At 36.8% G+C, this 14,814-nt stretch overlaps 1 protein-coding gene across 3 annotated transcripts in view; it reads left to right on the top strand.

The window, feature by feature from the left end:
* The window catches only part of TGFBR1 (transforming growth factor beta receptor 1), a 50,198-nt gene that overhangs the window by 17,653 nt on the left and 17,731 nt on the right, over window positions 1-14,814 (top strand). For all 3 annotated transcript variants that reach the window (XM_044452812.1, XM_044452823.1, XM_044452815.1), the window contains exons 2-4: window positions 5,411-5,662; window positions 5,962-6,204; window positions 7,836-8,066. In XM_044452812.1, the coding sequence (XP_044308747.1) occupies window positions 5,411-5,662; window positions 5,962-6,204; window positions 7,836-8,066 (726 nt within the window). The remainder of the gene's footprint in view (window positions 1-5,410; window positions 5,663-5,961; window positions 6,205-7,835; window positions 8,067-14,814) is intronic.

Raw genomic sequence — 14,814 nt, forward strand, 5'->3', positions numbered from 1 at the left:
TCTCTCTCTCTCTCTCTCTCTCTCTCTCTCTCTCTCTCTCTCTCTCGTTACTTTGCAATTACTAGCAAAAAACTACCATCACTATGAAAAAAACACACCCTTCCTCCTCTTCGGCACCTACATCAGCTGCTCAGAGCCCAACTCACCAGTCTAAAGCAGCAGATGCCAAAAAATACCAAAAAGATCTACAAATGACTCTTTTGGCGATACAAACATCTTTAACAGCTATGCAAGCATTCCAGGAGGCTATGCAAAATACTATATCAAAATTAAGCTTAGAACAGAAGATTATGTCAGCTTAACAGAAGAAAATTGCAAATGAACAAAGAGAACGTCTTGACAAATTGGACAGCTCTGTCAAGGATGTATCAAACCAACTGGCAGATGTTCAACTTAAAACTGAACTGAATACACAAGAAATACAGCAAGCCCATGAAAAAATTGAAACAGTAGAGAAAGAAACACAATTATTAAAACAAACAAGTCATTATGGGACTCACTTGCTATATTAGAGATGGAGAAGGCATCCAAGTATCTGAGATTCCAGAAAATACCCAAGGGAAAGAATGAGGACTTAAGGAAATTAATAATTACTATGCTGGCAGAGGTGTTGTATCTGGAAAATGAAGAGGTGGACACAAATATTGACCTTGTTTATAAGGTAAATTCAAGTTACGCTAGGAAACACAAGATTCCGAGAGAAGTTCATGTTAAATTTGCAAAAAGGTCTATAAGAGATAATGTTTTGAGGGCTGTACATGATATACCTTTAAAGGCTGATGATCATCATGAGGTGACTGTTTTGAAACAAATACCATGGAAGTTTAGAGAAGGACAAAAGAAATACTTATTCCTTACCACGAAACTGATTAAGAAAAAGATCATGTTTAGGTGGCTAATGCCAGAAGGAATATTTTTCACCTGGAACTCTACAAGATATAAGCTGGACTCAGTCTTCAAGGCACAAGAGTTTTATGAAAAATTCAGAAGTGCATTTGAAGAGAAAGAATCGGATGTTCCAAAAGAAGGAGAAAAAGGTGCTGAACCAATGGAATTAACAGCATACCATTCTGAAGAAGGAGAAATAGCAAATACAGACTTACAAGAGGAACAGACACTGGAACCAAAGGAAAAGAAAAAAGGTAGAAGTGTAAAGGCAAAGCATAAGTAGATAAATATATACTCTTTAAATATGGCTTTCAAAATGGAAGGAAGAATTGAACTGCTCTCTTTAAACATAAATGGACTAAACGGACTCTCTAAGAGAAGGATTTTCTCTCAACTTCAAAAACAGAAATTAGATATAATTTGCCTACAAGAAACACATATTAAGAAACAACTTAGTAAGCTTTTGGAATGTTTAAAGCTTAGAAAGCTATTTATATCTTCCGCTTCTCAAAAGAAAAGAGGTTTAGCATTATACCTCAAGGAAAAATTAGACCCTAAATATATATTAGCTGATGATGATGGTAGGATTCTTATGGTTGAAATCACAATGAAACTTAAAAAGGTGCTTGTGGCGATTTATGCCCCAAATGACCATCAGGAAATGTTTTACCAAAAACTACATGCTTTACTCTCACAATTGTGTGTGTGTGTGTGTGTGTGTGTAATGGGAGACTTTAATGCAATTGTGGACAAGAAAATGGATCACAAGAGTGAGATTAAGGACAGAAAAGGCAGGAGGATACTTCCAAAGTCTTGTTTAATATGATTGAAGGATTTAGTTTGATAGATGTCTGGAGACATAAAAATCCAACCTCTGCTAGATATACTTTCTATTCGAATAGACATAGGTCATGGTCTAGAATCGATATGATTTGGATAACCCCAGACTTAGTACCAGACCTGCTAGAAGTTGAAATAGAGGCAAATGTCTAGGCAGATCATAACCCTGTAACTATGACATTGAAAGGGACAGTAAAAACGCCCAGATGGAGGTTAAATAAAGCCTTATTAAAGGATAAAAAATTCATAGAAGAGATAAATAAGGAAATGCAAATATTCTTTCAAATAAATAAAACTGAAGAAACCTCTTTGCAAAATGTCTGGGATACAGCCAAAGCCTATGTCAGAGGGCTGATAATAACATATTCAGCAAAAATAAATAAAAGGAGAAAGCAGGAACGATCTGAAATAGTAGAGGAATTGACGAAATGTGAACAAGAACTACAGGAAGATCCATCCAAAAAGGACTTTAAGGTACAAATGAATATTCTAAAACATAAACTGAACCTCTTTGATACAAATGAACTTACTAAGCAAATGAAATTGACCAAACAGAACTTCTTCGAATTTCTTCAAAAATGCTAATAAACCAGGGAGATGGTTAGCTTATATAGTAAAGAAGGAAAGAGAGAATAGACTAATAAGTAAACTGAAGGATGGAGAAGGATGACTGCAAGTACAAAGTATACATATTAAGAAAATAGCGGAAGATTTCTTTGCAAAGCTGTACCAGAATGATGAGATTTCAACTGAGAATGTAAATGAGTATATCCGAAAGGGAGACCTGCCAAAGTTACCGGAGAAATACCAAAAGTATTGAATGAAGAAGTAACAATCACAGAAGTAATTGAGGCAATTAAGAGACAAAAGAATGACAAAACTCCAGTCCCGGATGGGCTTCCAGCAGAGTTTTATAAATCCTTTGAAGGAATTTTTGCTACACTTCCTAAGGATATATGTAATGCAGCATTGTTAGATGCTAAAATACCAAATACTTGGACAGAGGCAAATATTACATTAATACCGAAAGAAGACACAGACTTGACACAGATTCAAAACTATAGACCTATATCACTATTAAATGTGGATTACAAAATTTTTGCCTCATTTTGGCAGAAAGATTGATGAAGTATTTCATAGATTTTATTCATTCAGATCAAAATGGTTTTTTACCTAAAAGACAAATGAGGAATAACATGAGAACTATCCTGGATATCTTAGAGAATTATGAGATACATACGGAAAAACCAATGGCACTATTGTTCATGGACGCACAGAAGGCTTTTGACAATGTTAATTGGCAATTTATGAAGCAGCAACTAGTTCAAGTGGAGTTTGGTGAGAAATTCATTAATGTGATACTAAGCATCTATCAAAAGCAGTCTGCTATGATTATAATCAATGGAGAATTTACAAATACTATAGATATACAAAAGGGTACAAGACAAGGATGCCCGCTATCACCACTGTTGTTTATATGATCCTAGAAGTGTTAAACAGAAATATCAGGGACAATATGGACTTTAAATGTACTATAATTAAAGATGAAAGCTATAAATTGCAAGCATTTGCAGATGACCTAGTTCTCATAATTGAGGAACCCTTAGTAACAATGCCCAAACTCCTATAAAGGATTGAAGAGTATGGCAGGTTACTGGGGTGAAAATAAACAGAGAAAAGAAGAAATTGTTAGTAAAAAAATCTCACACAGGAGCAGAGAAAAACTCTGGTGGAACAAGTAGATCTTCAAATTGTTAAAAAGGTTAAATATTTGGGAATTTTTCTTACAGCTAAGTGTAGCATTCTGAAAGAAGACAGTTATGATATTTAAGGAAATTAAGAGTGATTTGGAAAAATGGGCTAATTTGCAATTATCTTTGCTGGGAATAATAGCACTAGCTAAAATGAATATATTTCCAAAGCTTTTGTTTTTATTCCAAATGATTTCCATAAAAATTGATAAAAAAATAATGGTTTAAATTTTCAAATCTCGAGATTTACATGGAGAAAGAAGAAACCAAGGATTAAATTAAAAATACTTCAGGAGGCTTAAGAGAATGGGGGTTTTGGTCTTCATGATTGGATGCTGTATTATCAAGCTTCTGTTTTAATGTGGCTAAAAGAATGGATAACTTTAAGAAATAAGACAATCTTGTATCTTGAAGGGCATGATTTGCAAATGGGTTGGCATGCTTATATGTGGTATGAAAAGTGTAAGGCACATGGTAGTTTTTTAAGTCATTATATTAGGAAATCATTAATGTCGGTGTAGGAAAAGTTAAAGACAAAACTGTGTAATAAATTACCAAGATGGCTTTCACCTATGGAAGCTCTTGTATATCCAAAGGCATTGAATTTTGAAGCAATCGTAAGATATGATGACATCTTGGATAATGATGGAGGATTGAAATTGAATCAAGAAATACAAGAACAAGGATCTAATATTTCTTGGTGGCATAAGGTGCAGATACAATCGAGATACGCTAAAGACTATAGAATGTGGGGCTTTTATAAGGACTTAACAGCATTTGATCAGGTGATGCTTAAATTGGATGAAAAAATTATTAAAAGATGATATAATTTCTTACTCGATAGGAGAATGGAAGATGAACAGGTTAAGGAAAACTTTGGATATAATATTGAATTAGAAAAATGGCAAAAGCTATGGAAAAGAAATATTAAGGCAACATTAGCAACTTCATATAAAGAAAACTTGTATAAAATGTTTTATAGATGATATTTGTCACCAAATAGACTAGCTAAGATGTTTCTAAGTATGTCAAATGGATGTTGGAAATGTAAGCATAAATTGGGTACCTTCTATCATATGTGGTGGACTTGCGATAAAGCGAAAAAGTATTGGATTAAAATACATAAATGGCTTGAGGAAATGTTACAAAAATCTCATCAAGAAATGTACTTGATTTTACATGTAATTTCTGTGGAGAGGATTGCATTTGCCCAACACTGGAAGAGTGAAGAGCCACCCACTGATGAACTGACCCTAAAAAAGATCTTGGACTATGCAGAAATGGACAGATTGACTTTGTCACTGAAGGAGAAAGAAGATACTGACTTCTGTCAAACTTGGGACTCTTTTTATTATTGGCTAGAGAAATGGGGCTTCACATAGATTTAAATATGTTCATAAGTTAACATAAAAAGAAAAGATGTGGGGGGCTGACCCAGTAGGTCCGATGTTTCCGATGATTGATGTTGTTTTTAGTTTTTCTTTGTATTAGGTTTATTTAGAATAAAACTTATTTAAAAAAAGAGAGAAACCCAAGGCCAGATCCCCTTCTTGCATGCAGAAGGCCTTTCATAATTCATGGAAATATTGCAAGCATATTTCATGTTATGGTTATGGAAAATAACATATATGAAGTAATGCTATTGGGTATCAAATATTGGATATCAACTCACAAGAACTATGCCTGAAGGAATGCTTCATTTAGAAACTTTTCCTTTCTTTAAAGATGCTTGCCACCTTTTCTCTGGGTTTACTTAAAAGATGTTTGGTAGATAATTATTGCAAATGTATGGAGCTATTAGGAAATTAACAGCACAATCCTATATCTATTTACATAGAAGTAGAATTCAATGGGACATTTAGGTGCACTTAAACTTCATAATTCCAAAATGTTTTTACATGACTAATACTAAAATATTTTATTTGCTGCAGCTTTACAATGTTTTTGCCTTCATTGTACAAAAGAGAACTTTACATGCACAACAGATGGGCTCTGCCTTACATCAGTAACGCGGACTGGAGACAAAATTGCACGCAGTAGTATGTGCATTGCAAAAGTTGATCTTATTCCCAGAGACCGGCCATTTGTGTGTGCTCCCTCAACAACTGAAGGAGTAATTACAGTGCCTCATTGCTGTGATAAAGACCTCTGCAATAAAATGGATCTCCCAATTCCAACACCAGGTACCTTTTTTCAAAGTATACAAAGATACTAAAAGATAAGATTAATAGGTCAAATAGATAGAACACAATGGTGGAATGGCCTAAACATCTTAAGATACATCCATATCAAATTTTCTCCCATTTGTCTTCTGGGAACCAGTGGGGTAGGGAGGAATCTATGCAGAAAAACATGCCTATAGAGATATAATTCTATCTTATGCTAGCTTGCAGACACCAAGCAATGAATGTTAATATTTAACTAATAGGATATTGGTTTTTCTTCCTCTTTTGTGTTTCTGCTTTCCTCTGTCTCCTCTTAGGTCCTATACCAGAAAAGTTTTCTCCTAACCTAGGACCAGTAGAATTGGCTGCTATCATTGCTGGACCTGTTTGCTTTGTCTGCATTTCACTCATGTTGATCCTATACATTTGCCATAATCGTACAGTCATACATCATCGGGTTCCAAGTGAAGAAGATCCTTCTATGGATCGGCCTTTTATATCTGAGGGAACTACTTTAAAAGATTTAATTTATGATATGACTACATCTGGCTCAGGATCAGGTAATAGAGGTTTTTCCCTGGCTATATCCTGATAGATCACCTTTTAAAAACAATGAATAATAATATGAATATTGCTGTGCAGCTGTAGCTACTTGCTAAATGACATGGGAATAATAACTGTTGCATTTTAGTGGGATTGTTTGGTTTTATCCAGAGGTAAAAAGCATACCCTTGAAAGTACTATTTTATGAATCTGGCTTTTTATTGTATCATCAACAGGCTTGTGTTTCATTCCTAGATACCTTGGTTTATATATAACCAAGTTTATATATACCTTGGTTTATATATATGGTTTATATATAAAATTATCTTACAAAAGAGGAAAATTTATATCATAAATAAACTGCTAATCAAAAGTTTAACATCATTGGCTTGGCCAAATATATTACCTGAGAACAAATAAATACCACAAAATCTCAAGTCTTGTATGATGCTATTATAGGGAGTTATTATTCCAGATATGCATTGAAAAGCCTAACCCAGGCAGGAGGCTTGCAAATGTTACCATCCTTTTTTGATGTGTTCAAAAAAAGTAAAATTCATTGACTCGGTTCAGATAATATGATGCAGCACTGCAGTGCTTGCAGGTGCAATGTTCCATAGACAACCCTTGCTGTGTTGTGCAAATCCAGTCAATGTGAGTTCAGTGACATTTAAAATTTTTTAAAAAGCCATGTGTTTTGTAAGGGTTGTTAAACCCTCAAGCAGGTCAAGTAGGACTAGCTTGAGAGCTAGAAACAACCCTTAAGGAGCACTAGCATATTGAAAATGTGGAGGCACTCTGCACACACACTTGGTGCAGCTATAGTGATCTGTGAACAGACCCTGTGAATAATTCTCTGCAAGTGCCCTGTTTAAAGTCATGATACCAAGGCTGGGTTCACATGTCATGTCAAGCAACAAGCAATCCCACAGGACACAGAGCCTGACAGAGGTTCAGGTGGTTTCTGTGCTTGTGTGATTTCCAACCTCCTTGCTTAGACTTTCTACTTTCAGCATGTATCCCATGAGTCACTGTGCCTGATTCAGTCATACATTGGATGACTGGAGCAGCTCCTGCAACTGCTCCTTTTTCCAGAGAACTCTAGTAGCTACCTGCCAGGACCATGGAAACCATGATGCTGGGTTTACACAACTGATGAAGCATGAAAGTCATAGAAGAGACTATTGTTTTGTATCATGGTTTCTGAAAAAACAAATGTACCATGCTGAAATACCATGACAGGTTTGGACCACATGACAGACCAACCTGTGCAAGAAACCTTAATGCCTTGTTGTGTTGTGTGAACCCACTCTAACTTGAAGTAAATGGTATTTGAAATTGTAGAAAAATCCTCTGGATCAGTAGGATAAACAGTTTTTTAAAATTTGTATGCACAACATTTGCAAAGACTATGGCTATATTAAAATGTAATGCTAAATCTCAAGCTTAAATCCCCATGCCAGGTCTGATTGATGCAAATCTTCTAAATTTCTTGCTGCCCGTCCAGAAGGTGAGGGTATGTGTGTGAACCAAGAGGTCACTCATACTTTATTATTTATAAACCTTGAGTTAGCATTGTCTCCAAATAGCCTTGAATTAATTAGCTCAATCTTTGTTGCTGACTGGAAAATAAACTTTGATTTTTTAGGTTTACCTTTACTTGTTCAAAGAACAATTGCAAGAACAATTGTACTACAAGAAAGTATTGGAAAAGGTCGGTTTGGAGAAGTCTGGAGGGGGAAATGGAGAGGAGAAGAAGTTGCAGTGAAAATTTTTTCCTCAAGAGAAGAACGTTCATGGTTTCGTGAGGCAGAAATTTATCAAACGGTTATGCTACGCCATGAAAATATTCTTGGGTTCATAGCTGCAGACAATAAAGGTTAGCAACTCTTAAAAATGGCTGCTGCTGTCCTTTGCTAGCTATAATATTTATTTGCATATCAGTAGTGTGTAGTGTTGATGGCACCATGAGAGCCCTATATTATTTAAAAAAATCTTGCCTCGCCTCTCCTCTTGAAATAACTGTAAATAAATACTGCCTTTGACCATTTGGAATGACTAATACATTGACTTCACAAGTATTTGCATTCCAAGTTACAATTTATAACAATAATGAAAAAAAACACTAAGTAAAATACTTACTCAAAAGTAAGTCCCATTTTAATTTAATGGGGTTATTACCAGTACATATATACAGCTTGAGTTTTCAGTGTTATTTCTGTGGATACCTCCATTGGTAGCAACCAAGGCTCCCTTTTTTCTGCCTTTTTATTTTAGGTTGTAGCAATACAGTGACACTATTATTATATTTGCATTTATTATTATATTTATTATACATATACAAACAGAAGGAATATCAGGACAATTACAAAAAAATCGTAATTGTAAATCAAGCCTATATACCCCTTAATGATCAAGCAAATTAATCCTAACTGTCCGCATAAAATATTCTCAAAAATTACACTAACATTGCAAAAGCTCTGAATTTGTTAATGACCAAATCAAATTATTGTTTAATATAAATAATAAATGGAATCCAGAGTTGTTCAAGTTTATGATCTTTCCACCTACCCCTCCTCCATAGATGAACAAATTTTGTTAACTTCACCATTGAAGTGATATACCATATCTTGTCAATCCATTCTTCTATAGAAGGAATAACAAGTAGTCTCCATTTAGCAGCAATAACTAATTTGGCAGTCTTGAAAAGGTTTCCAACCATATCTACACCCTAACAATATCTTTAAGATAGCTAAGTAAAACATACATAGGATTCATAGGAATGGGATATGCAGTCATAGAGGTCATATGTGTCATAACTTTTTCCCAGAAAAGTCTAATCTTTAATCTTTTTGCAAGTCCAGCATAAAAGGGAAAAGTCTGCACTATTTTTCTCACATTTCCAACAAGTGTTGTCAACGTTGGGATTTACCATTACCAACTTCCATGGTGTCATATACCAACAATAAATGTTCCTTTAGAGTAACACATAGGGAAATGTTAAAACCATTGTGGAAGATGCAATTCCACTGTTCTAAACAGATTTGTGTCTTTAATGTCTTTTCTCATTTTAACTTAAAATAATTTCCTTCATCATAATCTGCTGCAATTTATATGTGATAAATATTAGCTAACAATTTTATACCCTTGTCTGATTTTATACTTTTGGCTGATTGTCTTTTCAAATACAGTAAAACTTCTGAAAGTTGACCACTCAAGGAACTGAAGGAAAGTGGTCAACATACGGAGGTGGTCAACATACGGAACAACTGTAGTGATATGTACACATGCCTCATTTTATTGTACATCTTTTATTAGAGAACGTCATACAGAAACACACATAGTGAAAACACAGGAAAATCAATGCTGTATCATACAAAATCAATTGGTGCTTGCTTGCTAGTGGCAAAGTCACATCTGACCCATCCATATATATTGTTTTCTCGTGGTTTGATCATTCTTTCTGAAAAAAGAGTGAATTTTAGTTTGTTTCTTACTCTTTTTATGAAGGTTAGTGGGGAAAGCACTCTCAACTCTGACTATACCATTCAGCATGCCTCGGCATTTTCCACAGCAAATGACTTTAACTGCAATATCAAATTACTCATATCCTTTTCTTTCAGAATATCTGCAATTTCTGTGTCCTCCTCACTTAATTCTTCTGCCTCATTAGTTGCTTCCAGCACTTTTCTGCTGGGTTGTACCTCAGTCAGTACTGATTGGAAAATTGCTTCTGGGTCAAGTTCATTGCAGTTTGCCACATCATCATCCATTGCAACAAAATCTTCAAAACCTACTCCCTCAAATTCCGCCATGGGAGGTGGGCTGACTAGTGGGGCTCCAACACCTTGCTCTTGGGTTGTAAAGAATCCAGCTTGCTTTTTTTTTTTTAGAATTTTTTTATTAAGATTTTAAACTAAAACTACACATATCAATCATCACACATATCAGATTTACTGGGTCAGCCCCCTACAACATATCTTTTAACATTGTATGATCATGCTAAAATCCTTTTATAATATGAAAACATCTTTAGATCAAAACCAAGTCCCGTTTCTCCAGCCAAATAAAGTAATTCCAAATTTGATAGAAGTCACTATCTTCCTCCTTCTTTATTGGTGAAATCAATCCCATCTTTTCTTGCAAAGTCCTGTTTCTCTTAACCATTATTTAAGGGAAGCTTCTCCAGGTTGGGTGAAATTACGACATCTTTCTTCTTCAGTGATAGGTTTCATCTAAACATTTCTGAACAATTCAAAATCTATCTAATGATAAATAACTTCTTCACTACCACGATTACTGGTAACTTCAAAAAGATCTATTTGACATCTCAAAGGGCATCCTAACTGCTCTGCTTGGTGATAACTTTAAGCCAATTTTATTTAAACTCACTAATGTTTCATCTAACTTAAACTCCAGTTAATCAAATATAGTTAACTCCATACAGTATCACATATAGACTTACCAACCCATATAAGTCATTCCTTTTTTTTAATAGTAAGTTCTCCTATTTTCAATTACAGATATAGTCAGAGATATCCATTTAACAATGTTTCATTAATCTAGATTTTTAAGTTTTCACCAACCATATTAAATTAGCCTTTCTGTATCTCATGTGAACATACCAGCCTATTTAAATCATCCCTTTTTAAGATGAAAAGAAGAACAAAAAGAAAGAGAAAAATCTCTACAGTTACAAATAACATCAAAAGCATCGATTTATCATCTCTAAAAATGGCTTAACAACTCTATTTGGTGATTATTAATACCTATAATGAATTATCTTATTTTCAAATACAGATAAAATCAGAAACATCCACTTAACATCTTTAAAAGCACCACTGATTAATCTATTTGGTGATAACTAATACCTATAATATCTTTTAGCCGAAATTTCTTTAAACAAAATTACTAAAGCTTCACCAAGAACAGTAGCTTAGCTTTTCTACATTACATATGAGAATACCAACCTCTATGCGTCACCCCTTTTTGAAATAACAAGAAAGAAAGTTCTCTTATCTTCCCTTTGATTTTTTTTTACCTCTACCAAACCTTTGTTTTCTTTACATTATAACGTCGTAATATCTGTAATAAATTTTCAAATGTAGCCACATGAACAAAGCCTCTCTTAAATGGTGAACTGTTTTCTCCTTTTCCAACATAGCAAGCAAATTCAATAACCTCATGCTAATTAGCTCCACAGATTGTGCCAACTTTTCCGCTCATACAAAAAAACATGCCTGTGATAAATCATGTAATAAATCGTGTCCGCCCGTTGCTTCTTTGTTTACATTAGATTGTTGTAGTGTGTGCAGTAGATCATGTGTCTTGGACTGTAGCCCAGCTATCTTCTCTTTTTCCAGCATAACAAACAAATCACATGGAGGCTATTTATTCCTGATGTTTCCAAATATCCATCTGCTTGTTGTCTATTTAAAGCCCATCCCATAATAATTGTTATCTTCCCAGTTTCAAACTTTTCTTCTACTTGCTGGATATTTTGCATATTCTGCAAAGCCTGATTAATGGAAACATCTAGTTTATCAAAGCCAGCTTTTTGTTCAATCAAGAAACAGTCAAGTTGCTTAATTAAAACAGTCTTCTGTTGTATTATTATCGCCTGTTGGGATAGTTGCAAGGCTGTTAAAGAGGTCTGTATTGCCGAAAATGTCTTCTGTATTGCTTCAATTTCTTCCATAATTTGGCAGGGGTCCAAGAGTCCTAGGAACAGAAGAGCAAAGATGGCCGTTATTTCTTGGCAAAGGTCCAACACACAAGAAAGATACTTCTATAGTTCAATTAATCAGTAATTTGTTATTTTAATTCTTCGCCCTTGGAGAGATTAAAGAAAAAAAAGATCTTTTCCTTAGAAAGAGCTCTGTCTCTCTCTTCTCTTGAAATTCGCAACCTTTCAACTCCGTAGGGGGAAGGGCTTTCTGTTTTTTCTTTCTTTATGTCAATTAGCAAGGAATGCAGCTTTTTCCACGGGTATCATTGCAGAAAAAAGAAATAAAAATAATTCCCAATAAATCTGATGCTAATAGCTAAAGTAGACTAAAAGCTGTGGGTTCAAAAGAATGGTTTTGTGTTTGAAAGTGTTAGCCCACCTATCTTTTCATTTTTTTTCTTACGCAGCTTGCTTTTCTTACAGACCTCTTTTGGACAACAGAATTGTGGGTGGATTGTTGTGTTGTTACAAACACTGGTTGGATCACCCAGGGTACGATATTTCCAGACAACTCACCCCGAGAACCCATGGGGTATTTTAGGGTTGTTATCACCCACAGTGGATTGTTGTGTCCTCTGAACCTAGACAACATGATCCACCATGGGGGAACCCCAACAGTGAGCTGCTTGCCAAGGGAGTGCTGCTCTTGATAAGAAGCTGCCTGATGAGCAGAGCTGTCAGCAAGTTCCAAAGTTCTCACGTCATTCTTGGTGGCTGCTATCAGGTTTCATTTGGCTGCAATGGTACAGTAGACCTCTCAAGCCATTGGGAAAAATTGCCTCTGTGACAAGGATGGCCAAGACCTGTTCCTGGTTGCCAAAGTGGTGTGCCTCATGTTGATTCAGGTTCATGACGCCTGCTTCTTCTTTGTGGTCTCTTTGAATCACTCATATGGGCTCTGCACCTGTGCAGGGCCTGTTCCCAGGAAGATTTTTCTACCTAAGCTCCCCTCCCACCAGTATATAAAGGCAAGGGTAATTTCCCCTAGTTCTCTTTCAACCACTGTTTTGGGTGCCTTGGGTTCTTTCCCCTAGCATTTTTCCTCAGGCTTTTCTAGAAAGTTCTATCATTCTCTTTATCCCTTTTCTCTTGTTCCAATTCACTTTCTTCTCTACCTGTTTTTCACTTTATATGCACTTTTTACCTTACCCTTATATTAAAAACAACTTTTTAAACAATCCTCTATTGTCCTCTCTTTTTCAGACTTCTTTCCTTAGCTGTAATCGTCTCTTCTTCTCACCCAGTGGTGCTCAAGGAAATGTGTACAGTGTGGCACACAAATGCCTTCAACTGATGGGCATTCTCTTTTCCTATTTTAATTAAGTGAAGATCACCGGATGGACACCTGCCATTTACCTTGCAGGCTCAGTAAAACTGAGTAGGCTGGCTCAAGAAGGAGATGTGGAACCATGTGCTTATGGCCATTCAGTTGGTCATGGCAGCCCTGACAGAGCACCCTTTGACATTTCTGGCAACTCATGCCTCTCATATGCCATTGTTGGCTGCTGGGGCTTCAACAACCGCTCTGTCCATGCCACCCAAGCCTGGGTCTGTGTAGCAAAGAAGGGCAAGGCAAACCCAAGAAATGAACCTGATGCTACTATTCATTATCAGAGTCTTCTGGTCAGGCCCCAGTTCTGTCAATGGTCCTGACTGCAGCCCCAGTGCTGGCTACTCCACTGGTCCTCTCACCAGTTCTGCAGAGGTGCCTCCATGAGGCTCAGTGGTTTGAACAGAACCAACCACTTTTTTGTCTTTCTCTGAAGGAGAAATATAGGACTCGCCACCCCATATGCTGGCCAGTCTTTCTCCTTTATCTCCTCCCAGGCTCTTCCACTTCCTATACCAGGAGTAACAGCCATCTATGCTGGTTCCAAGGCAAACTGCTGGGCACTCACATGCCATCTTTTCTTTGCACCCATCATATGCTTCCAGCCATCACCTGACAGAATGGTCCAGGTTCCTACCAATGACCTGGGACCGGGAATCTTTCTGGATGTCACTTCCACCAACAGATCCATATTACAGTAGTTGCCTTTGGGAGAGGAGACCCATGGATCCATATCGCTAACAGAGTGACATAGCGACTTACCATGCAGTACAACCACCATGGGAAGCACCTTCTTTGGTCCCGGTGCAACCACTAGTTCTCACTTATCAGCTGCCAGTTCCTGTCAGCTGCATACTCATACTCAGTCTGCTCTGTCCTGTCATACTCCCTCACCATCTGCCCATTCTTTCTCATTGGATCCCACCAACTATTTGTCTAACTCGGACCAGCCACTGCTGTATGATGACCTGTTATCTTCATCACCTGAAGACATCATCTTGGCACAAGGCCTGGCATCTCCTTCCAAAGACCTTGGAAGATTCTCCAAACAGGTCCTCCAAATGACAGTGTTGCTTGGGTGGAACCCAACACTTTACCAGACCACCAGTGGATCCAGTCTGTGACGTTGTCCTGACAGAGAACTCCATGCCAGTGGCTATCCTGTTCCTTTTTCTGCTTCTACAATTGATGAAGGAACTGTGGAAGACACTGACACAGCTGCAGCCAACATCCCAGCGTTTGGAAAGCCTGTTCTGTGTCTAGGAGAGGGACATTCTCTCCCTGATACACTACCCGCAACCAAATTCTGCCATCATAGAGTTGGCTCAGGGTTGGATGCAGAGAGAGTATACCACCCTGGCAAATCAAGAGGGATGCCATTTGGATGCCATGGTGAGGAGGGTCTACACAGCAATGCAACTGTGTCTCTAGATCTCATATTATGTGACCACCATGAGAAGATACTAAACCTTCCTGTGGGAGAAGATGGGTGCTGTAGTCAAGTTCCTTTTGGAGAAACACTGAATTGGCTAAGGTGTTTCACGCAGAGGCCCACAGACTCTCCTGGCA

Source organism: Varanus komodoensis, unplaced genomic scaffold, assembly GCF_004798865.1.
Source record: "Varanus komodoensis strain SLA01 unplaced genomic scaffold, ASM479886v1 scaffold10, whole genome shotgun sequence".
In the NCBI taxonomy this organism is placed as follows: domain Eukaryota; kingdom Metazoa; phylum Chordata; class Lepidosauria; order Squamata; family Varanidae; genus Varanus; species Varanus komodoensis.